The sequence below is a fragment of the Eschrichtius robustus genome, assembly GCF_028021215.1.
Source record: "Eschrichtius robustus isolate mEscRob2 chromosome Y unlocalized genomic scaffold, mEscRob2.pri SUPER_Y_unloc_3, whole genome shotgun sequence".
NCBI lineage: Eukaryota > Metazoa > Chordata > Mammalia > Artiodactyla > Eschrichtiidae > Eschrichtius > Eschrichtius robustus.
This window is the reverse complement of record NW_027175154.1, coordinates 420,381-443,974: the sequence shown is the minus strand read 5'-3', so window position 1 is coordinate 443,974 and position 23,594 is coordinate 420,381. Positions and strand designations below refer to the sequence as shown.

General features: G+C 35.6%; 1 protein-coding gene across 4 annotated transcripts in view; it reads right to left on the bottom strand.

The window, feature by feature from the left end:
* The window catches only part of LOC137757680 (ubiquitin carboxyl-terminal hydrolase 9X-like), a 145,547-nt gene that overhangs the window by 83,380 nt on the left and 38,573 nt on the right, over positions 1-23,594 (bottom strand). For 3 of the 4 annotated variants that reach the window (XM_068534289.1, XM_068534290.1, XM_068534292.1), the window contains 8 exons: positions 21,128-21,240; positions 19,494-19,712; positions 18,035-18,150; positions 17,585-17,836; positions 17,371-17,509; positions 15,597-15,749; positions 13,889-13,993; positions 1,900-2,106 (listed from right to left, as the gene is read on the bottom strand). In XM_068534289.1, the coding sequence (XP_068390390.1) occupies positions 1,900-2,106; positions 13,889-13,993; positions 15,597-15,749; positions 17,371-17,509; positions 17,585-17,836; positions 18,035-18,150; positions 19,494-19,712; positions 21,128-21,240 (1,304 nt within the window). The remainder of the gene's footprint in view (positions 1-1,899; positions 2,107-13,888; positions 13,994-15,596; positions 15,750-17,370; positions 17,510-17,584; positions 17,837-18,034; positions 18,151-19,493; positions 19,713-21,127; positions 21,241-23,594) is intronic. The other variant, XM_068534291.1, reaches the window with a different exon arrangement.

Here is a 23,594-nt window from a genome sequence, read left to right as displayed (position 1 = left end):
AATGTTGAAAGATGTTGTAAGAGTAAGTTTATTTCTAAAAATCTGCCATAATTTACTTGATTTAGTCTTTTTTATCTATGATCACTAATAATCATAAGTTCAGGTTTGAATACCTAACCCTTTTTTAACTGAAATGATTCTATCTATAGGCATATTTAGGGAAGAAAAGGAATGTTGTTTAACAGCTCACATGGAGAGATACTTTTTGCAAGCACATGCATATCTCTTTTTAGAAATGAAAGAGGCTCTATACTTCAAGTGTTTTTATTGAATACTATGAACTATATACAACAATAGCCATTTTAATGACTGTACAATATGCTATGGAGTGTATTCTCAATTTAAATGGTTTCTATTGTTTACTGTATAAATATCACACTGTTTTCATGTATTTCCTAGGAAAAACTTCCTAGTGAAATTACTGAATTCTATGTGCATATTTAAGGATTTAAAATTTTTTACATGCCAATACTAATTATGTCATGACTCCAAAAGCACTTTAGGTTGGAGGGCAAAAAGTGCAATATTTACTATAGTTTTCCTTAACTACAACAAATGAAGGCTGACGTTGAAAAAGGCAAAACACTTTTACTGAATTCCATGAAATCCAATACCTATTAACGTAGCAATGTTTAAGACACTACAGCAGGCAATTTCTAAGTAACTCATTAAAGGAAGATGCAATACTTTAGTGCTAAGGAAAATACTTCATCAAAACAAGATGCACTTGGGACTTCCCTGGTGGCGCAGTGGTTAAGAAACCGTCTGCCCATGCAGGGGACAAGGGTTCGACCCCTGGTCCGGGAAGATCCCACATGCCATGGAGCAACTAAGCGTGTGTGCCACAACTACTAAGCCTGCACTCTATAGTCCGTGAGCCACAGCTACTGAGCTCGCGTGCCACAAATACGGAAGCCCTCATACCCTAGAGCCTGTGGGCTGCAACTACTGAAGCCTGCATGCCAAGAGCCCATGGTCAGCAACGAGAAGCCACTGCAATGAAAAGCCTGCACACCGCAACAAAGAGTAGTCCTTGCTCGCCGCAACTAAAGAAAGCCTGTGCACAGCAATGAAGACACAACGCAGCCAAAAAGAGAAAAAAAGAAAAAAAAGAAAGAAACCCAGGTAAAGAATGTTCTCTGAATCTATTCACTTTGCTATATAAAAGACAGCACTTAAAAAAAGAACACAACACTTTTAAAAGTCTATCAGGTTAGCAAATACTTCTAAACCTTCACAATTATATGATTTTCAAAACCTGGCAGCATCACCTTTGCTCAACTTGATTAAATTCAAATCCAGCTGAAAGCAGAACACCTGCCCTGAGGTGGCTAAAAATACCCTGCCCAGTTTTTTTTTTAAGGGAATATAACACCTTTATATAGCCAACCTATCAAAAGGACAGCAAATCACTGCTGATAAAAATCCAGAAACAGGTCCAAAAATCTAAGTAAAATTAGTATAAAAATACATACTTAAAATCAGTAAACAAATGACACAAGTTAAACACAGAGAAGATGTTGTGAATTGCTAAACCTCTATTTAGAAAATTCTGTTAATTATGTTTTGAGCAAAAATACTTAATTACCCTTACCTCCAAAGTAATAACTGGTTTTAATGAATGACAATTCCATTTTACCATCATATATTTAACTACAGTATTATTATTATGAGTTGTTTTATCTGTACAAACTCTCTCACAGAGTGGTAAAGATGCTTAGTGTATGACATAAAAACTTGTTGAAAAACATGTAAGAGGAGGAAGCCAGGCTTATATGACAAAAGTAAGACAATTCCTCAAAAATTACCTGGAATGATTAAATAATGGGATTATCCTATAACAAAGTCATCCTAATTGTGGGGAAAAAAGAGAAAATGAGCAAAGAAGCACTCCCATACCTGGGAACAACTATAATCTAGTATTTTTATGTGGGCACTGAGAGCTAGGTCCATGATGTCTACAGGCACATCATCACTATGAGCCAGATTCCAAAGAAGGTTCAATACTTTGTGTGCCATCACACCGTCTTTATCATCTTCTGCAAGACGTCGTATCAGCTCAAGTAGCTTTTCACGTTGCTTTTTACTTGCATTTGTCCAATTTGCCTAGGAAAAAATTTTAAATTACGTATATATCACAATTTATACATGTATTATATTAGGTCATCACTATTTTAATTACAGGGCTTTGGATAAACTAACTCTATTCATCACACCCACACATGCATACCAACAGCATAATTCATTTCTCATTTGAGGAAACCAGTAGTATTCAAAAGGAAGATTAATCTAAATACCAGGAGAAAAAAACCTCTATTTACAACTTTAACTCCATCACTGCTGACTTTAAAATTACATAATAAAAAGATGGAGAAAATACCCAATACAAAATACTTTAAGTTCTAAAACTCAACAACAAAAACAAACAGCCTGATTCAAAAATGGGAAAAGGACTTGAACAGATATTTCTCCAAAGAAGACTCAGATGGCCCATAAGCATATGAAAAGATGCTCAACATCACTGATTAGGGAAATGCATATCAAAATTACAATGAGAAACCACCTCACACCCATCAGCCTGGTTACTATCAAAAAAACGAAAATAGCAAGTATCGATAAGAATGCAGAGAACAGGGCTTCCATGGTGGCGCAGTGGTTAAGAATCCGCCTGCCAGTGCAGGGGACACAGGTTGAAGCCCTGGCCCGGGAAGATCCCACCCACGTGCTGCAGAGCAACTAAGCTTGCGCACCACAACTAACGAAGCCCGTGCACCTAGAGTCTGTGCTCTGCGACAAGAGAAGCCACCGCAATGAGAAGCCCGCGCACAGCAACGAAGAGTAGCCCCCGCTCATCGCAACTAGAGAAAGCCTGAGAGCAGCAATGAAGACCCAATGCAGCCAAAAATAAAATAAACAAATAAATTTATTTAAAAAAAAAAAAAAGAATGCAGAGAACACAGGTCAGGATGGCCAAGCAGTGTTAAGGCACTGCGTTCAAGTTGCAGTCTCCCCTGGAGGCGTGGGTTCGAATCCCACTTATGATAAAACATGTCTTCTGGACTTCCCTGGTGGCACAGTGGTTAAGAATCCGCCTGCCAATGCAGGAGACACGGGTTTGAGCCCTGGTCCAAGAAGATCTCACATGCCACGGACCAACTAAGCCCGTGCACCACAGCTACTCAGCCCGCGCTCTAGAGCCTGTGAGCCACAACTACTGAAGCCCGTGCGCCTACAGCCCATGCTCCACAACAAGAGAAGCCACTTCAATGAGAAGCCCATGCACCACAATGAAGAGTATCCCCAGCTCACCACAACTAGTGACAGGCTGCATACAGTGACGAAGACCCAATACAGCCAAAAATAAATAAAATAAAATAAAATAAACGGAAATAGTTCCTGTGTTTGAGAAGATAGAATAGATTTACTATTTCTTCCACTAAGTACAACGAAAAACATTATACATAAAACAAACTCTGAAAATTGAAGAGAAGAAAGCAGAACTGCTAAGAATGTCAAAACCTGAGGAACAACAAGGCAGGTGACTTCCCAGATTTTTCTTCATATATCCCAGACTAGAAGCTGAAGAAGCCAGTAATTTGGAAATCAGTGCAAACAAGGAAGTCATTCCCCAAAGCCATCTCTACAGTCAAAGGGTCAAAAAAGGGGCAACACGGCATGACAGAAAACATTCAGAAAATAACTGCCTTATTCTAAATAAACAACATAGAAAAAATTATGGCCAATGCACACACATATCACATAAGGCTGTTTATTAGCAAAGCATCTCAACACCTAGTTGGGTGAAATAACAGAAGACCAAGTAGGGAGCTAGGATTTCTACCGGCCATCAGTAACAAAGAGTGCCTGCTTGTATGATGCCAGAGGAGGCCTAGTAGAGTCAGGACTTTTACTACTGCCCAGCAGTTAATAAGGTCACCCCTGACCATGGTGTCAGAATGGAACACACACTGTGTCAGAATTTCCTCTACACCTACCAAAGGAATGTCCCACCTTGGGAGATAAGGAACACCAAGAGGGGAACCTAGAGTTAAATCTCTGTCTGGTTATAAAAATAAAGGGGGAGGGAGGGAGGGAAGAGGGAAGAGATATGGCAACATATGTATAACTGATTCACTTTGTTACAAAGCAGAAACTAACACACCATTGTAAAGCAATTATACTCCAATAAAGATGTTAAAAATAAATAAATAAATAAATAAATAAAGGGGCATTCCTCCCCTCCCTTGCCTGACGGGCACCAGACAAAACCAGCTTTAAAAAAGGGTTAAACAGGACTTCCCTGGTGGCACAGTGGTAAAGAATCTGTCTGCTAGTGCAAGGAGCATGGGTTTGAGCCCTGATCTGGGAAGATCCCACATGCCAAGGAGTAGCTAAGCCCACGTGCTGCAACTACTGAGCCCGCAGGCCACAACTGCAGCCTGTGCACCTCGAGCCTGTGCTCCTCAACAAGAGAAGCCACCACAATGAGGAGCCCGTGCACCACAACGAGAGTAGCCCCCACTTGCCTCAACTAGAGAACGCCTGTGCGCAGCTATTAAGACTCAATGCAGCCAAAAATAATAATAAATAAAACAATAAAGATTGTTGATTAAAAAAAAGGTTAGTCTCACGGTCTTATAAAAACTCCTAGGTTTCAGCTGAAAGCTACTCAAACATAGCAAGAATCAGGAAGCTATTAAATTGGAAGAAAGAAAAAATAATAGACATCAACACTGAGATGACAAATGTTAGAACAGATATTAAAGCAGCCATACAGAGACACTGTAATATGCAAGAGAAAAGAAAAAGGAAAAAAAAAAAAAAGAAACCCAAAAAATGTACAAATAACTCCCAAGACAGCTGGAAAATAAAGAGCAAAAAAGAAAAGAGAAAGAAAAACAGGAGAGAACAAACAGAACACAAAAATAAAATAGCAAGCTTATACTCTAATACATCAATAATCACATTAAATATAAAAGGTCTAAATATACCAGTTACAAAGCAAAGATTAACAGAGATTCTTTATACTGTAAGTATAAAGATGCAAGCAGGTTGAAAGTAAACAGATGTAGAAATACACAAGAATTTAAGGAAGGCAGGAGTGGCTGAATTAGATAAAATAGATTTCAGAGTAAAATACATTATCAGAGAGAGAATGGGACATTATATGTTGAAAAAGAGTAAGCCCATCAACAAGACATAGCAATACTAAATTTGCATGCATCAAAAATACGTATATTACAAAGGAGAGCTCCACAAAGAAATAGGCAAGTCCATAATAGGCAGAGACATCAACAGCCCTCTCTAAACGACTGCCAGAACTAAACAGAATATCAGCAAAATATAGAACTCAACAAGAACATCAACCACCAGGACTTAACTGACATTTACAGAAAACACTTCCCCATATGCAGCAGAACAGGCCTTCTTTTCAAAGTACCCACAGAAAATATACCAAGACAAACCATTTCCTGTATATGAAAAAAGAAAAAATCAACAAATTTAATAGAATGGAAATCAGACTGAGTGTTTTCCTACCACAGTGCAATAAAACCGTAAGTCAGTAACAGCAAGAAAATGGAAAAATCTCCTAGTTCTTGGAAACAAAACATGTTTCTATGTTGCAGAAGAGACACCTTAATAGAGATCAAAAACATAATCAACTGAATGTAAATGAAAATCCAATACAGTTATGAAATATATGCAGTTATGAAAGCAATAATAGGAGGAAAATAAGTAGCACTAAAGTATAGATTAGAAAGGAGAAAATGCTTAAATAAATAATCTAAGCTATTTTAAAAATCTGGAAAAAGCAGAAGAAAGCCTGAAGCAAAAGCAGTAGAAATGAAATACAAAAGAACAGAACAAAAAACAACAAACAGTAAACAGAAAAACAACAGAGAAAGGCAAAGAAATAAAGACTTGGATGTTTGAAAGAATCAATAATCTATATCTAACAAACTTCTAGTATTGTGAAAAAGGGAAAAAGTTGAGCATACACAAATTACCAACATCAAGAATAAAACAAAGATATCACTACAGACACTGCAGACATCAAAGGATAGTATGGAATAACAAACAATTCAACAAATAAATCTGACAATTTATATGAAATGAACTACACCACTGAAAAGACACATTATTACAACTCATAAAACATAAAATAGATAATTTGAATAGAACTATTATGAAAGTTAAATTCATAATTTACAAACTCCAGAAACAAAATCACCAAACCAAGATGGTTTCATTGAAAAATTCTACCTAACACTTAAAGTATCACCAACTGTTCATAATTTCTTCCTGAAAATAGGAGAAAACACTTTCCAATTTATACTACAAAAGAATTAATACCTTGATGTACACACAAACTATAGATCAATCCCTCATGAATACAGATTTTAAATTCCTCAACAAATATTAGAAACTGGAATTCAGCAACATACGAAAAGAGTAATAGGACACGACCATCTGTGGTTTATTGCAGGGAGGGATGGCTGATTCAATAAGTGAAAAACAATTATTGTAATCTACTACATTAACAGTAAAAAAGAAAAATGATACAATCACATCAAACAATGTAGAAAAAAAATCTGACAAAATTCAACATCTATTTATGACAAAAATTCTCAGAAAATAGAAATGGAGTAGACAACTTTCTCAACTCTGAGGAAGGTCATCTATGAAAAACATAGTTAACATTACTCTTAATAGTGAAACATGAATGTTTTTGTCTCCCTAATATCTGAATAAAACAATGTTGTATAAGAAATTCTAGCTAACATAGGGGAAGAAAAAGAAAAGACATCCAGTTGGGAAGAAAGAAGAAAAACTCTTCCTATTTGAAAATCATATGATTTTGTATGTAAAAAAAATCTCAAGGAACTCAGGAGAAAAAATTTTAAAATGCCTGTATTTAAGATCACAGGATATCAATACACATAACAAAATTCAATAGTTTCTACACAGTAGTGATAAACTTATGGATATCAGCCCTGATAATACAGTAACATTTCCAGTCACTTCAGAAAATATATTTAAATACCTAAGTGTAAAATAAACTGTTATAGGGTTTATAAGCTAAAAACTACACAACACAGAAGAACTCAAAGATCTAAATCAACAAAGAGGTATATGATGTTCATGGAATGGAAGATTCAAGATAGCAAAAATGTTAATTCTCCCCAAATTGATGTAAAGGTTTAATGCATTTCTATCAAAATCCCAGCAAGATATTTCACTGTATTAGACCAGATTATGCTAAAAATTACATGCAAAGGCAAAGGGATTAGAATAAACAATTTTAAAAAAAGACAAATACAGTGAAAGGAATCTGTGTGCCTGACCTCAAAACTTATATGCAAACAGTAATCAAAACTGTAGTACTGAAGAAGGATAGAGGAATGCAACAAAAACAGAGAACCTAGAAATAGATCGATACAAATATACCTGACACTTGGCAAAGGTGAAAAGGTAACCTAATGTAGGCAAGAAGAAAAAGAAAGATGGCTTTTCACCAAACGGTACTTGAACAACTGAAAATACACAGGAGACCAAAACCAAAACAAACACACACACAAAAAAACACAACCACCAAAATCCCCACTATCTAAGTGAAACTTAGATTAACTTAGATTAAAATGAATCAGACTTTACTGTAAAATTATAAAAATTTCAGAAAAAACAATGCAGTAAAAATTCCCTGGGATTTTTTTCCTCCACAAATTCTTGGGACCAAGGCAACAAGTCCTTGGTCTCGACACCATAAGCATGACCCATTAAGATAGGACCTCGTCAAAACAAATAACTTCACCAGCAAAATAGCCTACTAAGAGGATGAAAAGACAATTTAAGACTGGGAGAAAATACTTGCACACATCTAAAAAATAACTAGAATGTTGAATACATAAGGAACTCTGTAAACTAAAGGAAACAAACAACCCAAATATAAAATAGGCGAAAGGTATGAACAAACACTTCAACAAAGATACATATGTCAAATTAAGTGTATCAAAGATGCAACATATTCGCCATTAAGGAAATATAAATTAAAACCATAAGATTTTGCTGCACACCTATTAGAAAAAAATAAAATAAAATAGTGAATACATCCAAATCTGGCAATGAGATAGAAAAAATGGATTACTCCTAATTGTGGGTGACAATGTAAAATATTACAGCCAACTTAGAAAAAGTCTGGCAGTAAGAAGTGTAAAAATATCCTCAATAGAATACTCACAAATTAAACCTAGCAACATAGGTAAGCATTATACATCATGGCAAGTGGAATTTATTCCAGAAGTGCAAGATTATTTGAACACACAAATACCACTGTTAATATAGGACCAAAAAATGACAAAAAGTCAACAACAACTCACTTTACACAGAAAAAGCAAGTGACAAAATCCAAAACCCTTTCATGATTAAAATACTCAATAAACTAGAAATAGGACAGAAATTTCTCACCCTGACAAACTGCAACTACAAAAACCCCATAGCTAACATCGTCTTTAATGGTGAAAGACTAAAAGCCTTCTACCTAAGATCAGGAATGCCTACTTTCACCAGCTGTTTAAACACCCTGCTTTACCCTGAGTAGGACAATTATGGAAGAGGGGGGGAAAAAGGTATTCAGATTGGAAAGGAAGAAGTAAAACTACCCTTTTTGGGAAATGATATGGAATTCATTAAAAACATTCAAGTAATAAATTTAACAGGGTTACAGGATGCAAAATAAAAATTTAAAATATCAATTGTTGGGGCTTCCCTGGTGGTGCAGTGGTTAAGAATCTGCCTGACAATGCAGGGACACGGGTTCGAGCCCTGGTCCAGAAGATCCACATGCAGGGAGAAATTAAGCCCTGTGCCACAACTACTGAAGCCCGCGCACCTAGAGCCCGTGCTCCACAACAAGAGAAGCCACCACAATGAGAAGTCCATGTACCACAACAAAGCAGCCCCGGCTTGCTGTAACTAGAGAAAGCCCATGCTCAACAGCGAAGACCCAACGCAGCCACAAATAAATAAATAAATTTATAAAAACGAAACCAATAAAACCAAAATATCAATTATTTTTCTATACAGTAGGTATGTTTTTAGATAGGAACGACCCCAAAATAAAGAAAAATCTCTCATTTACAGTAACATCAAAAAATAAATCACATTCTGGTTAAAAAATTCAACAGACACTTTTAAGCTGAAAGAAACTAAAGAAGACTTAAATAAATGAAATACCGTCTTTAAATAAATGGAAACATATTTCATATTCATGCATTGGAAGGCTAATATTGTTAGGATGGCAATATAATGCAAACTAAGCTACAGCTACCCAACAACCTCCTTCTTTGTGGACACTGACAAGCTAATTCTAAATTCACTCAGCATTTCAAAAGACCCAGAATAGCCAAAACAACCTTAAATTTTTTCTACAAAGCTACAGTAATCAAAGCAATGCAGTACTGAAATAAAAACCAACATATACATTAAAGGAAGAGAACACAAAGCCCAGAAATAAACCTTTTCACCTATGGTCAACTGATTTTAAACAAAAATGCCAGGACATTTCCATAAAAAAAAATTTTTTTAAACAAACATTGATGGAACAACTGAATATTCACATGCAAAAAAATGAACTTGGAACTCTATCTCACACTATATACAAAAAAATTATTCAAAACTGATTACAGGTCTAAATATAAAAGCAAAAAATATTTTTTAAAAAATCCTTGAGACCACAGATTAGGAAATAATTTCTTAAATATGAAACCAAAAGTACAAGACCCCCCCAATTTTTGGACACCCCCCAACCCCATGCCAAAAGGAGATAAACTGGACTTCATCAAAATTTAAAGCTTTTATCCAGAATAGGTAAATGTTTAGAGAAAGAAAGCAGATTGCTGGTGTGCACGGTCAGGGAGGAAGGGTGGAAAGAGAAATAAGGGGAGTGGGGAAAATGTTTTGGATTCTTGCAAAGGCAGTGGTTGCACAACACTATGAATGTACTAAATTTCACTGAATCATACACTTTTAAATAGTTATTTAAAACATTTAATGCTATCTAATATGAAATTCACCTGATTTTTTTTTAAAAATTAACTTTTGTGTTACAAAAAGGACACCAAGAGAGTGACAAACCATCAAAGAGGAGAAAATATTTGCAAGTAATACTAAGAGACTTGTGTATACATTGTATAGGGAATTCTTATAAATCAAAAATAGAGGCAAATGAGTACATGATTTCAATGGGAATTTCTTCAAAGATGCTACACAAATGGCCAATAAACACGTAAGAAGTTACTTAACGTCATTAGCCATTAAGCAAATGCAAAATCAAAACCACCATGAGATATTACTTCAACTCCACTAGGATGGCTAAAATAAGAAAAACAAACATATGAGCCAATCGTAGAGTTCATAATACGTTTGGATTCTGATTCAGAAAAATGCTAATAAAACTATAAGAAATACTTTAAAAATATGGACAAGGAGTGAGCAACAGAGATACAAAAAAATCTTAGGAATCAATGAAATAAGGAAACAATCAAACAGGAAAAGTAAACAGGAGAAATATGAGTATGGAATTCACCAAAAAGCAGATAAAATCAGTTTAAAAACATGTAAAAACATTTTCAATCTCATTAATGACTAAGAATATGAAGACCACCACAATGAGAAAGAATTTCAAACTCATGAGACTGTGAAAAAAGTGACAACTCCACTGGCAAAGGACTAAATTAGTAAAAACACTGGAAGACAAAGACTTACTAAGAACTCAAATAAGTAGAGACTAGTGTTTGAGCAATAACATAACCTAATGTAACTGAGGATAAGTCAGGATCATTTAGTTACAAACTATAAAGAACTGTTAGTCGACCTATAGTCCATTCTTCACGACACCTTTAGTAAGATCTTTCAAGACAACGAAATACACTATATGAAACATCACTTTACCAGCCCCTCACAAAATAATGCTTCTTATTGAATAACAGACATCTGATGAGCCAAAGGGGCAGTGCACAGATAATGGAATTTTTATTACAATTATAATTAGAACATTTGAGAATCTCTGAATTAAAAAGAGAAACTAACACCATTCCATTCTTCTGCCATTATGGCTAGTATTGATGATATATCACCATTTCAGAAGTTTTCTCTTAAATTAACTTTTAGAGTATCCACAACTTCTCAATATTGATTTTCTTGTCTAATTGTGATATACTTCAATGGATTTAAAATAGTATGTACAAAAGAATTCATCATGAACTTCCCTGGTGGCGCAGTGGTTAAGAATCTGTCTGTCGGGCTTCCATGGTGGCGCAATGGTTAGGAATCCGCCTGCCAATGCAGGGGACATGGGTTCGAGCCCTGGTCTGGGAAGATTCCACATGCCGCGGAGCAACTAAGCCCGTGCGACACAACTACTGAGCCTGTGCTCTAGAACCTGCGAGCCACAACTACTGAGCCCACGTGCCACAAGTACTGAAGCCTGGCTGCCTAAAGCCCGTGCTCCGCAACAAGAGAAGCCACTGCAATAAGAAACCTGCGCATCACAACAAAGAGTAGCCCTTGCTCACCGCAACTAGAGAAAGCCCACACGCAGCAACAAAGACCCAACACAGCTATAAATAAATTTTTTTAAAAGTTTAAATAAATTTTAAAAATTCATCATATTAGCAGATTCACCCATTTGCTCAGTTGTTCTAATGCATTAATTTCACCGTCATGTAGCATTCCACTACTAGATTAGACCATGGGTCCCCAACCTGGCCGCACAACAGGAGGTGAGCAACAGGCAAGTGACTGAAGCTTCATCTACCGCTCCTCATCGCTCACATTACCACCTGAACCATTCCCCCTCCCCCGTGGAAAAACTGTCTTCCACAAAACCGGTCCCTGGTGCCAAAAAGGTTGGAGACTGCTGGATTAGACACTTTATTTATCGTTTTACTATTCATAGACATTTGAGTTCTTTCCAGTTGGGGCTAATACAAATAATTCTGCTAAAGACACTGCTGAACGTGTATCCTGGCACACACATGATGAGTTTCTCCAGAGTATTCACTCAGAAATACAATAGTTGTGTCCGAGGACACAAAAACCTTCATTTCTTTTAAACATCTTTATTGAAGTATAATTGCTTTACAATGGTGTGTTAGTTTCTGCTTTATAACAAAGTGAATCAGCTATACATATACATATGTTCCCATATCTCTTCCCTCTTGCATCTCCCTCCCTCCCACCTTTCCTATCCCACCCCTCCAGGTGGTCACAAAGCACCGAGCTGATCTCCCTGTGCTATGAGGCTGCTTCCCACTAGCTATCTATTTTACGTTTGGCAGTGTATATATGTCCATGCCACTCTCTCACTTTGTCACAGCTTACCCTTCCCCCTCCCCATATCAAGTCCATTCTCTAGTAGGTCTGTGTCTTAATTCCTGTCTTACCCCTAGGTTCTTCATGACTTTTTTTTTTTTCTTAGATTCCATATATATGTGTTAGTATACAGTATTTGTTTTTCTCTTTCTGACTTACTTCACTCTGTATGACAGACTCTAGGTCCATCCACCTCATTACAAATAACTCAATTTCGTTTCTTTTTATGGCTGAGTAATATTCCATTGTATACATGTGCCACATCTTCTTTATCCATTCATCTGTTGATGGATACTTAGGTTGCTTCCATGTCCTGGTTATTGTAAATAGAGCTAGAATGAACATTTTGGTACATGACTCTTTTTGAATTATGGTTTTCTCAGGGTATACGCCCAGTAGTGGGATTGCTGGGTCATATGGTAGTTCTATTTTTAGTTTTTTAAGGAACCTCCATACTGTTCTCCATAGTGGCCGTATCAATTTACATTCCCACCAACAGTGCAAGAGGGTTCCCGTTTCTCCACACCCTCTCCAGCATTTATTGTTTCTAGATTTTTTGATGATGGCCATTCTGACCGGTGTGAGATAATATCTCATGGTAGTTTTGATTTGCATTTCTCTAATGATTAATGCTGTTGAGCATTCTTTCATGTGTTTGTTGGCAATCTGTATACCTTCTTTGGAGAAATGTCTATTTAGGTCTTCTGCCCATTTTTGGACTGGGTTGTTTGTTTTTTTGTTATTGAGCTGCGTGAGCTGCTTGTAAATTTTGCAGATTAATACTTTGTCAGTTGCTTCATTTGCAAATATTTTCTCCCATTCTGAGGGTTGTCTTTTGGTCTTGTCTATGAAAAACCTTCATTTTAAGAGATAATGCCAAACTGTTTTCTCAAGTGGCTGTACCAACTTAACTTGCTATCAGCAATACAACAGTTATTATAAATAAGAAATCTTCTGATTCTAAGCCCTGTGGTTACTGGAATATTCATTCATGAACAATGACATGATTTTAAGCTCTTGATCCACAAATTCTCCAATCAACCTTAACAACTACAGAGAAACTTTTCAAGTGCCCAAATATACCAATGCAGATATGACATTAGAGACTCTTGAACTTCTTGCTAAATCTCGTTTCTATTTGCCTGTGTGCACTAGCCCAAGAACCACTGTGTTTTAGTGTCGTATCTGTCTCCACATTTGTTATCGTGTCTCACTTTCCACTGTAACAAGTAACATTTCCCCGCATTTCTACGATTTATCTTAACCTACAGCAAAATCAAAAATTGGCAGAGGAAACTAACCTGCAAGAAAAATAGTTGATTCTGTATTTGTGAAGAAAATTATTAATATAATAAAAACTGTTACATTCTGACTGGAATATATAACAATCAATTCTTATTTCTAAGAGATTCTTTAATGAAATTTGTTAGGAAGTATTTTGGCCAACACAAAAGATATCTCATGAACTGAATCTACTGAAAGTGAAATGGTACTGCTTTACTATTTGAACTACTACCTTAAAGCAATCGAAAAGATGATCAAGTTGCTCAGGAGAAAAATCCCAGGCCAACTTTGCCAGAAGGTCATGTACGTTCTTCACAATGGCTTCATGTTTCCCTGCCTGTTGAAAAAAAACAAAATAAATAATATTTATTTAGGACAAAAATAAAAACAAAAAAAGTCATTATACTTAAATTTGAATAAAAACAGGAAATAAGCTGTACTGTATCAACCTCTATTAATTAGTACAATATTCCTACCTGCTTAATGTGAGGTTATAAACAAAATTCCTAATACTTTAAATGCTTTAGAGCTGATGTTTGTACTCATTTGATATTCAATTTCTTGATGTAAGCGGTAATGCACTTCAGGAATTCATACGAAAGTTTATTACAGAATTTTAAAAATAAAATTTAGAGAAAATAAGGCAAAAGGGTGGATTGTTTCCACACTGAAAGCTTAAGTGCTCAATGACAGCAAAATGAACGTTTTGGTTTCTCTTCTAAAAAAAAAAAAAAGCTTTGTAATTTAGAACTTACGTTATTTCCCAACTGACCCATGAAGAACACCTGCCATTTAAGATAATTAAATTATGCATTAATAGTTCTGACACCAAAAATGTTACTTATCCTCATGAAAAGTTTAAATGTTCTGTAATAACTATAAGGTTTTATAAAAAAAATTTATTTATTTTATTTATTTTTGGCTGTGTCGGGTCTTAGTTGAGGCACACAGGATCTTCATTGAGACATGCAGCATCTTTCGTTGCGGTGCGCGGGCATCTCTCTAGTTGTGGCATGAAGGTTTTATCTTGTCTAGTTGTGGCACGCAGGCTCCAGGGCATGTGGGTTCTGTAGTCGTGGCGTGTAGGTTCCCGAGTGCGTGGGCTCTGTAGTTTGCAGCACGCGGGCTCTCTAGTTGAGGCGTGCGAGCTCAGTAGTTGAGCATGCAGGCTTAGTTGCCCCGCAGCATGTGGGATCTTAGTTCCCTGACCAGGGATCATACCCACGTCCCCTGCATTGTACGGTGGATTCTTTTTTTTAATTAATTAATTTATTTTTATTTTTGGCTGTGTTGGGTCTTCTTTTCTGTGCGAGGGCCTTCTCCAGCTGCGGCGAGCAGGGACCACTCTTCATCGCGGTGCACGGGCCTCTCACTATCGCAGCCTCTCTTGTTGCGGAGCACAGGCTCCAGATGCGCAGGCTCAGTAGTTGTGGCTCACAGGCCTAGTTGCTCCGCGGCATGTGGGATCTTCCCAGACCAGGGCTTGAACCCATGTCCCCTGCATTGGCAGGCTGATTCTCAACCACTGCACCACCAGGGAAGCCCCTGTAAGGTGGATTCTTTACCACTGAACCACCATGGAAGTCCCTAATCGTAAGTTTTTGTGAGTAATATAGTAATACCACTTTTGTAACATTTGTTTCTTTACATATTTCATAGAAAACAAATGCAATTTATAATTGTTAACAATCTCAGAGAAAAAAAGATATAATTGTTATAAATCTATATATAGTATGTATAAGTATATATATAACTTATCATTTACACCCTTTGGCAGACGGTGTCATCATGGGGAAACTTGTTTTTTATTTTAAAAATATTCTTGGCAGGATTTCTGTTTAGATCAAGAAACTCACATACCGTTACATAATGACTACCACGGGATACTTAACTTTTAGTATCTTGCTTATAAAAATAAAATAGCATCTTAAATTCCTTACCTGTGCTGCCCAGATATTATCAAGATCTTGTAATGTAAGAGCTTTTTCTTTAATCACAAAACGAAGAATCTTCTCTAGCTTTTCTACATACTGAGGTTGATGAAGACTATCTCGCAAGACTATGGATAAGATATTGTTCTGCTGTATCCATTCCTAAATATAATACAAAAATTTTGTTTCAAAGCAGAAAGTTAAAAAAGTTTTTTAAAAAGCAAAATATGGAGGGCGAATTGGATGAAAGTGATCAAAATATACAAACTTCCAGTCGTTAGATAAGTAACTACTAGGGATGGGAAGGACAACAATGATGATGACTAGAGTTAGCACTACTGTAAAGTTTATTTGAAAGCTAAGACATTAGATTCCCGTCTCATCACAAGGAAAAAAACTCTTCCTTAAATCTATTAGATAACGGATGTCAACTAAACTTGTGATAATCATTTGACAACACATGTAAGACAAGTTATTATGCTGTACACATTAAACTTATACAGTGCTATGTGTCAGCATATATCTCAGCAAAACTGCAAAAATCATAGAATTAAAAACATCGTTCAGACTTCTAAATAACCATAGGAATTCAAAAACCCAAATCACATTTATGTTACAAATTATACTAATATAATGTGTTTATATGTTGTTTTAATGTATAACATTACAATAATTATAAAGGATCCAGTTTTAAACACAAATGTTCCCACAGATGTGATAAATTTACAAATTATAACCCACTAATGTAATGTGCTTATTGTTGTTTTAATGCAAAATCATTATACAGTACAATAAATAAATGCACGGAATCTACTTTTTCATATACAGAAATGTTCCCTTAAATATGTTACAGAAAACACTTCTCAAACTATCTGTGGAGAGCAATCAATGTTATATTTACAATGTAAATTTAAATTTAAATTTACAAATTTACATTTTCTTCATCTGTCAAAAGACTGGTAACAATTTAAGACTAGTGGACAATATTTTGAGCAGTCACTCCTCAACATTCCACAAAGCAGGCAAATGGGAGACAGGAAAGCTGACCCCCAACACTGAATCTGAACCTGGCTCTAGGTTACGTAATACTTCTCAGTATCAACCAAATGTCCTCAAAGAACCTTTTATCACAGTTTGATCATTTACACTACTAAACTGAAGACTCCTTTAAGGTAGAGATTATTCTTCACAGATAAACCCCAGTGCTGGCACAGAATATGCATTCAAAAAATATTACTGAATAACTAACTTATTATTATAACTTACTGTATGCTATTCATTCCAGTACTAAAATATATAAAAATATCTAGCATACATCAATGTCAAAATGATATAGATACAGGTGTTTTAAAAATGAAGTTCTTAAAATCATGACATTACCTGTCAAGATTTTATTCCTTTAAGTATAATCTCCATTTTAAACCTTCTAAACTGAATTCGCAAATTTATCAACATACCAATTCATTCACTAGATTCCAGATCGTGGACCCCCTCTAAAGATCACCTCTATCCACTTCATTTCATCCAAACCACCTAACTGTAACTGCATCATGAACACCTACCTACATTTAACAATGATAAATTTACCAAAGACACAATAAGTTAGCCTATCACTTCCAAATAACCAATCATTTGTAATTACTATTATAAAGAAAGTTTTAGTATTTAATAGCTCATAATTAAGTCAATCTCCTAATATCAGAGTTAGATTTTGTTCTAACATTAACCGGTACTACTTTTCGTTAAGCAGATTCTTATTCCTAAAAGGAGCAAAGGGGCTTACTGCCATTCGCTCAGCTGTCAGCCACTCTTCCTCCTCAGGATGACCATGTCGATGAGTATAATATGATACACTAGATATCACCTTGTTAATTTCATTCAGTGCATTCATCTTTCCATTAAAAGAAGAAATCTGCAATAATCTGTAAGAAAAATTTGGATTGAGTAGCGTTACAAGAAACCAAGCAAGTAATTATTTACAGAAGGAAATCGCTTACCTGAGTATCATTTTCAACCTAAAAATTTCCAAATTTTTTACAGTTTCTTCTTGTCCTGGAATCCTTGAAGCTAAATTCTTCAGAGATTTAATAATCATTGAAAAGGCATCATTTTTGGTTTCATTCTTTGCTTCTTTTTTCAGTTCTTCATCAGTTAAGTTTTCTAAAAATTGTGGAACTATTTCTATAATTGGAATAAAGTACTTTTTCACTGTATGTTGACTGAGAAACTCATAGCATTGTCCAAATGGTCTGAAATAAGGAAAAAGCAATACTTCTGCGATATCCAGTATTTACACCAAGACTTAACTCCCAAACTAATTTCAACACTTAAAAAAAATTAACAGTTTAAAATGAGAAGCAGAGTAGAAAACTGAAATTCAATTATTTTCAAGGTCATAAAATAAATCTCTACAGTACAATAAATATTAATTTTAAAAATTAACTTACTTAATAAGGGCTGCAATTATTTGAACGTTTAATGCTGATCCATTAGTAAAACGATCATGCAAAATCTGGAACCCATTTAATGTGCCAAATTTATTGATGAGATCCACTAGCCAACCCTGCAATAGAATTGATGAGTTAATTTTTTCCTTTAAGAATGGAAAAAGCTACTATTTGAAATACCTTTGTTTGAAATTAAATCAGAAATAGGAAATTCAATAAAATAATTATGTAAAGCTGTGTTTTAAAAGAATACAAAATATTTGTATTAAATGGTCACAAATATTTATGGAGACTTAGAACTTTTCCTATCATATTCTGTTCTCTGTATTGCTTGAGCCAGAAGCAGCACAGGTTTAATTTAAGAAGTAGTTCCTAGTGGCATGGCTGGTATTTGTTCATATCCCGTATGTCTGGTGAACAGAAATTAAGGTTTCGTAGCTAAAAACACTGCTATAGAGAGATGTAAATGAGTTTAAACGTTATGTAAATATAAAAATCATATTGTAAGCATAAGTGCACAAGAAAGACCTTTAAATCTTATCTTTTAAAAAGCCAAATTTTACGGGAAAAAAAATGAACAGAAACAATAAAAATTAGGAACAGAGGCCTTTTTACTAACAATTTGAGGCAGAAATAATTTCTACAAACAGAAAATAATTTACAAACAGAATAAAAGTATTCAAAACACATGTAAAATGCTAACTGAAGACTACATTGATATATCTCAATTCTAGCTTCGATAGTAACCTATTACGAGCCTCCTGTAAATCAAGTTTTTTTCCTAAATAAATTCACTATAGTATTTTCCTCCCATTTTATTTCCTACCATAACCCTTTTTTAAAGGGTTAATATAGAGAGTGACAGTAGGAAGACTTCCGAATAGGAAGCTTGAAAGCATTGCTCTTGTTAAATAACTTTATAGGAGCTCTGAAAATCAGTCCAAATTTTAGAGCAACCAAGCAAATGCTCAATCAGGAAGAAGTCACATTCAAAGGTTAGGCAATTTCATTGTTTTTATTGACAAATGCCTACTCCTTCCCCAAAGCAACACAGTTTAAGGGAAGCAATGGTCTAATCTTTAATCCTTTTACATAAACTGGAAAGAGCAGAGAGGACTGAATTTACAACATTAATAAACTGTGGGCTGCCTGAGAAATTTGTTTCTATTGCCTACCTTGGAGATCAGACAAACAAAAGGAGCCTGGAACTCAGGATAGGGAAAGCGACAGAAAGGAGCAAGGACGGTTCAAGAAAACCACAGAAAGAACTACAGATACACAAGACTTTGGGGCAAATTACTGATTGAGGAATATAAGAGAACTGTGAAGGCCCCAAGAAGCAGCATATAACAAGGTTATGTGCTGATCATTAAGTTAAAAGGAGGTTAATGACACTAAAATTTTATGACAAAACAAAATAATTTTAATATTTAATTTTGAAAATAACAAACCAACACACTTTTGGTGATCGAGGATCTGAGGAACGAGCAAATAACTCATCTTCAGGCAACTGAGCACTTGTGGAAACTGTTTCACATGGACGTGTACCGTTGTAGATATGGAATTTGCAATGAGGATTTAAGGCCATGCCGAGAAGTTCTAGAAGTGGAAACCAGTCTTGGGACAACTTGACCACACAAAGTTCCACTAGGCGATGAGTATTGTTAATAATGCACCTCTGTTTATATTGGGGGTGGAGGAGTTGATTTAGAAAGAGAAAACATTGCAATTTCAAACAACAAAACATTAAAATCTTGTTAATAATGATCTCACAACATTTTTCTATATGTATGATCATTTAACAAATACTGAGATCAAACTGATATATCAGTAAAATAAATTTATACTTACTCACTTCGTAATAGTATTGCACCCAATTTCAAAAGATATTTGAGAAGAGTTACAAATGAAGTAGGCACCAGAGGTTGTCTATTTCTGCTCTATGTGCACAGGAACATGCAAATTACCATTTTCTTTTTTTTGGAGTTTATACTCGAGGCAATAATTCCAAAATCCATGACTTAAACATTTTAAGTCATGTAAATTAACAAAGATCCAAAGATGTGTAATCTAAGCCTCAATTCAAAACTCACAGATCCTTCCCAAAATGTCTATTTCTACAGCTAAAAATTCACATCAAATCAGAAAATGTAAGGATTTACATAATATGCCATAGGTATTTGTGGGAAATGTCTAAGTTATACTTTCTAGGTTGAAATTCACAAAAAAAGTATATGTTTACTTCATAACTTTTGAGTAATTCCATTTTATAAATGACCAGAGGTTTGGAATAATTATAGTGCTTCAATGTTTCTATTAAGATGCATACTTTTTCACTTTCAAAATCTCTAGAATATGAGGGTATCTTAGAATTAATGGTAGCTTGAATTAAATTTTGTCCTAGACTGAAGGTGTTACCTTAGAGTACTTGTGTTTCCTGATGCAGTCACTTGAAGATACAACCAATCTTAGACTACTTTAAATTGTTTGACTTTTGCTATTAAAACTGAGTTCAAATTCATACCACAAACTTGCAGGCATACTAGTTTTTTAAATTCCCAGGGGTGATTTTCTTTCTCTCTACTCACTGCCAAGGTTAAATTGTGCCAGATACCTTGAGTGTCATTTCTGCACGAAGAGTTTAATTACCAGCTACACTTGCAATGAAATTTCACACACCCTTTGGTAGCCAGCTATACTGGGAGTCTCCTATTATATTCCCCATTTGGGGTATTTATCTTTCTTACTGGTACATAAATCAGGGGGACTCTACCAATCAAAAACACATATTGGGTTCGCCAAAAGGTTTGTTTGGGTTTTTCCATCACATCTTATGGAAAAACCTGAACAAACTATTTGGTCAACCCAATACAGTTGATGAAATTTACACAAGGTCACAGGGACCTGGGGTTCCAGGTGAGAGATGAAGCAAAGGTTTCATAACTCAAAATGTCAAGCTCATCCTAAAAGACCTTTAACTGAATCAAATACATCAGCAGACTTGATACATTATTCACAGTAATGTTTTCCAGAGACAAACCCACAGGGATTACCATGTAAACCTGAGTCTCCAAAATAAATTATAAGACTCACATGAATTTCAAACTTCCAGCCACTCACTGCCTCATCCATAAGGATTTTAGTGAAAGATATTGTTAGCCCATCTCGGATAAAACGTTGGCATGCTTCACTTTTAACATCGAGACCTAAGAAAAGGTGAAAAAATTAAACCTGACACAAAGTAAAAAGTTCTCTGGCCAATTACATCATTAAACTGTTATGAACTATTATAGTTTCCAACTAAAAAATAGTACTGTAGCTTTTGAAACAAGACAGGGCGTTATCAAAAGAGGTTAAATGGTAACTTATTTACACTGAAAACATGTAACTCAGAAAAATGAAATACTATACTCAATAAACTTTAGTAACACTGAGTTGTATAAAATTACATCAAATTAATGAATGCGATGAAAATGCTCTGAAATTAGACTTTTAAACTAGACTTTAAAACAAAGACAGTTACTGAGTAGATAGGGGATACAAACCATTTCTTTTTACTCAGTGAAAATAACAGTTCACAACTTTTAAACAGTGACTTAAAAACTTCATTTTCCTGTAAATAATTTATTATCAAATTTAAAAGATGAAGGGCTTCCCTGGTGGCGCAGTGGTTAGAAATCCACCTGTCAATGCAGGGGACATGGGTTCGAGCCCTGGTCCAGGAAGATCCCACATGCCACGGAGCAACTAAGCCCGTGCACCGCAACTACTGAGCCTGCGCTCTAGAGCCCCGAGCCACCAGTACTGAGCCCGCGTGCCACAACTACTGAAGCCCACACGCCTAGAACCCGTGCTCCGCAACAAGAGAAGCTGCCACAATGAGAAGCCCGTGCACCACAAAGAAAGGAACCCCCACTCGCTGCAACTAGAGAGGCCCACGCACAGCAACGAAGACCCAACGCAGCCAAAAATAAATAAGTAAACAAATTTATTTGAAAAAAAATTTAAAAGATGAATCCTGTCTTTCTAATTAGTTCTCTCACTTCTTGGCATCTAAGCATTTTCTTTTTACTTTTGTGTGATTTAATAGAACAGACACATGTGCCTTCATCCAAAAAGATGACTTGTGACTCGTCATAACTCAGAAACATTAAATTAGTACAATAAAGTATACTGTGCTTTCAATCATATACTTATTGGTATGTCAGCTAAACCCAGGATCTTCCATAAAAATGTAAAATTTGCTTCATACAGTAACCGAGACCCCAGAAAAAAGTGGAGAAAAGCCCCTGAAAATGATATACATCCACAGAATGGCAATGCTATTAAACTAAGTAGCATTTTCAGTTTTTGTTCATCGTATATTGTCAGGACCTAAAACATGTCTAGTACATGAACCCTTCAATAAATAAATAAATACAACCCAAACTAACCACAATAAACTTTTTTTGAGTGTTGAGAAACATTTTTTATCTGGTAAGATATTTCCATAGGACACTAGATTATGTCTGTAAGATTTTTTTTTAAAAATCATGAAACATTCTTTAAATGTTAGGTCTCTGTAAGTTAAATAAAATTATTACCCTTGCCATGGAATCAGATTTCCCAAGGTATCACAGATGGTAAAATTTGCCTAATGACATTACACTCAGTAAATACACCTGTGGATAGCCCATTTCAACTCCTCACTGGATGACCCAGAAAATATAATGCTACTGCCCTTTGTTTTAGCCTTTAAGGCCTTAATTAAGTACAATATACAACAAAAATTAGTCATCTGCTACAAGAATTCAGGTGCACCTCTTAGTAGAAGAAAGTCGTTGAAAAATGATAAGTTGCAATATAAAACTTTTACATCTGGTAACAGATTTTGTTAATTGCTTTAAAACACACAGACAGACACACACACACACACACACACGACCCTTCTTTCCCAAGACTTTTTAAAATTATTTATTTATTTATTTAATTTATTTTTTGGCTGTGTTGGGTCTTCGTTTCTGTGCGAGGGCTTTCTCTAGTTGCAGCAAGCGGGGGCCACTCTTCATCACGGTGCGTGGGCCTCTCACTATCGTGGCCTCTCTTGTTGTGGAGCACAGGCTCCAGATGCGCAGGCTCAGTAGTTATGGCTCACAGGCCCACTTGGTCCGCGGTATGTGGGATCTTCCCAGACCAGGGCTCAAACCCGTGTCCCCTGCATTGGCAGGCGGATTCTCAACCACTGCGCCACTAGGGAAGCCCCCAAGACTTTTTATCTTTCTCAGAAAAAACCTTTCTGTGTTTAAAAAAATGTCAAACATACAATCTTGACAGCTTATTACAAAGACAATAACAGATGGGGCTTCCATTAGCATGTCATTTGATTCACTGGCTTTTTAGTAAGTGATTCAAATGGCCGAGCTAAAATATTTTTTACTGAACTATTTTGCAATTTAACGTATTTCTCACATATAAATGGTTTAGGTACAAAAAAAAAGTCTACAAAAATATCTGAAGTCATATGACCACACAGTGTTTTTAAATTGTAAAATATGCTATAATGTGTACTCTTTCACATAAC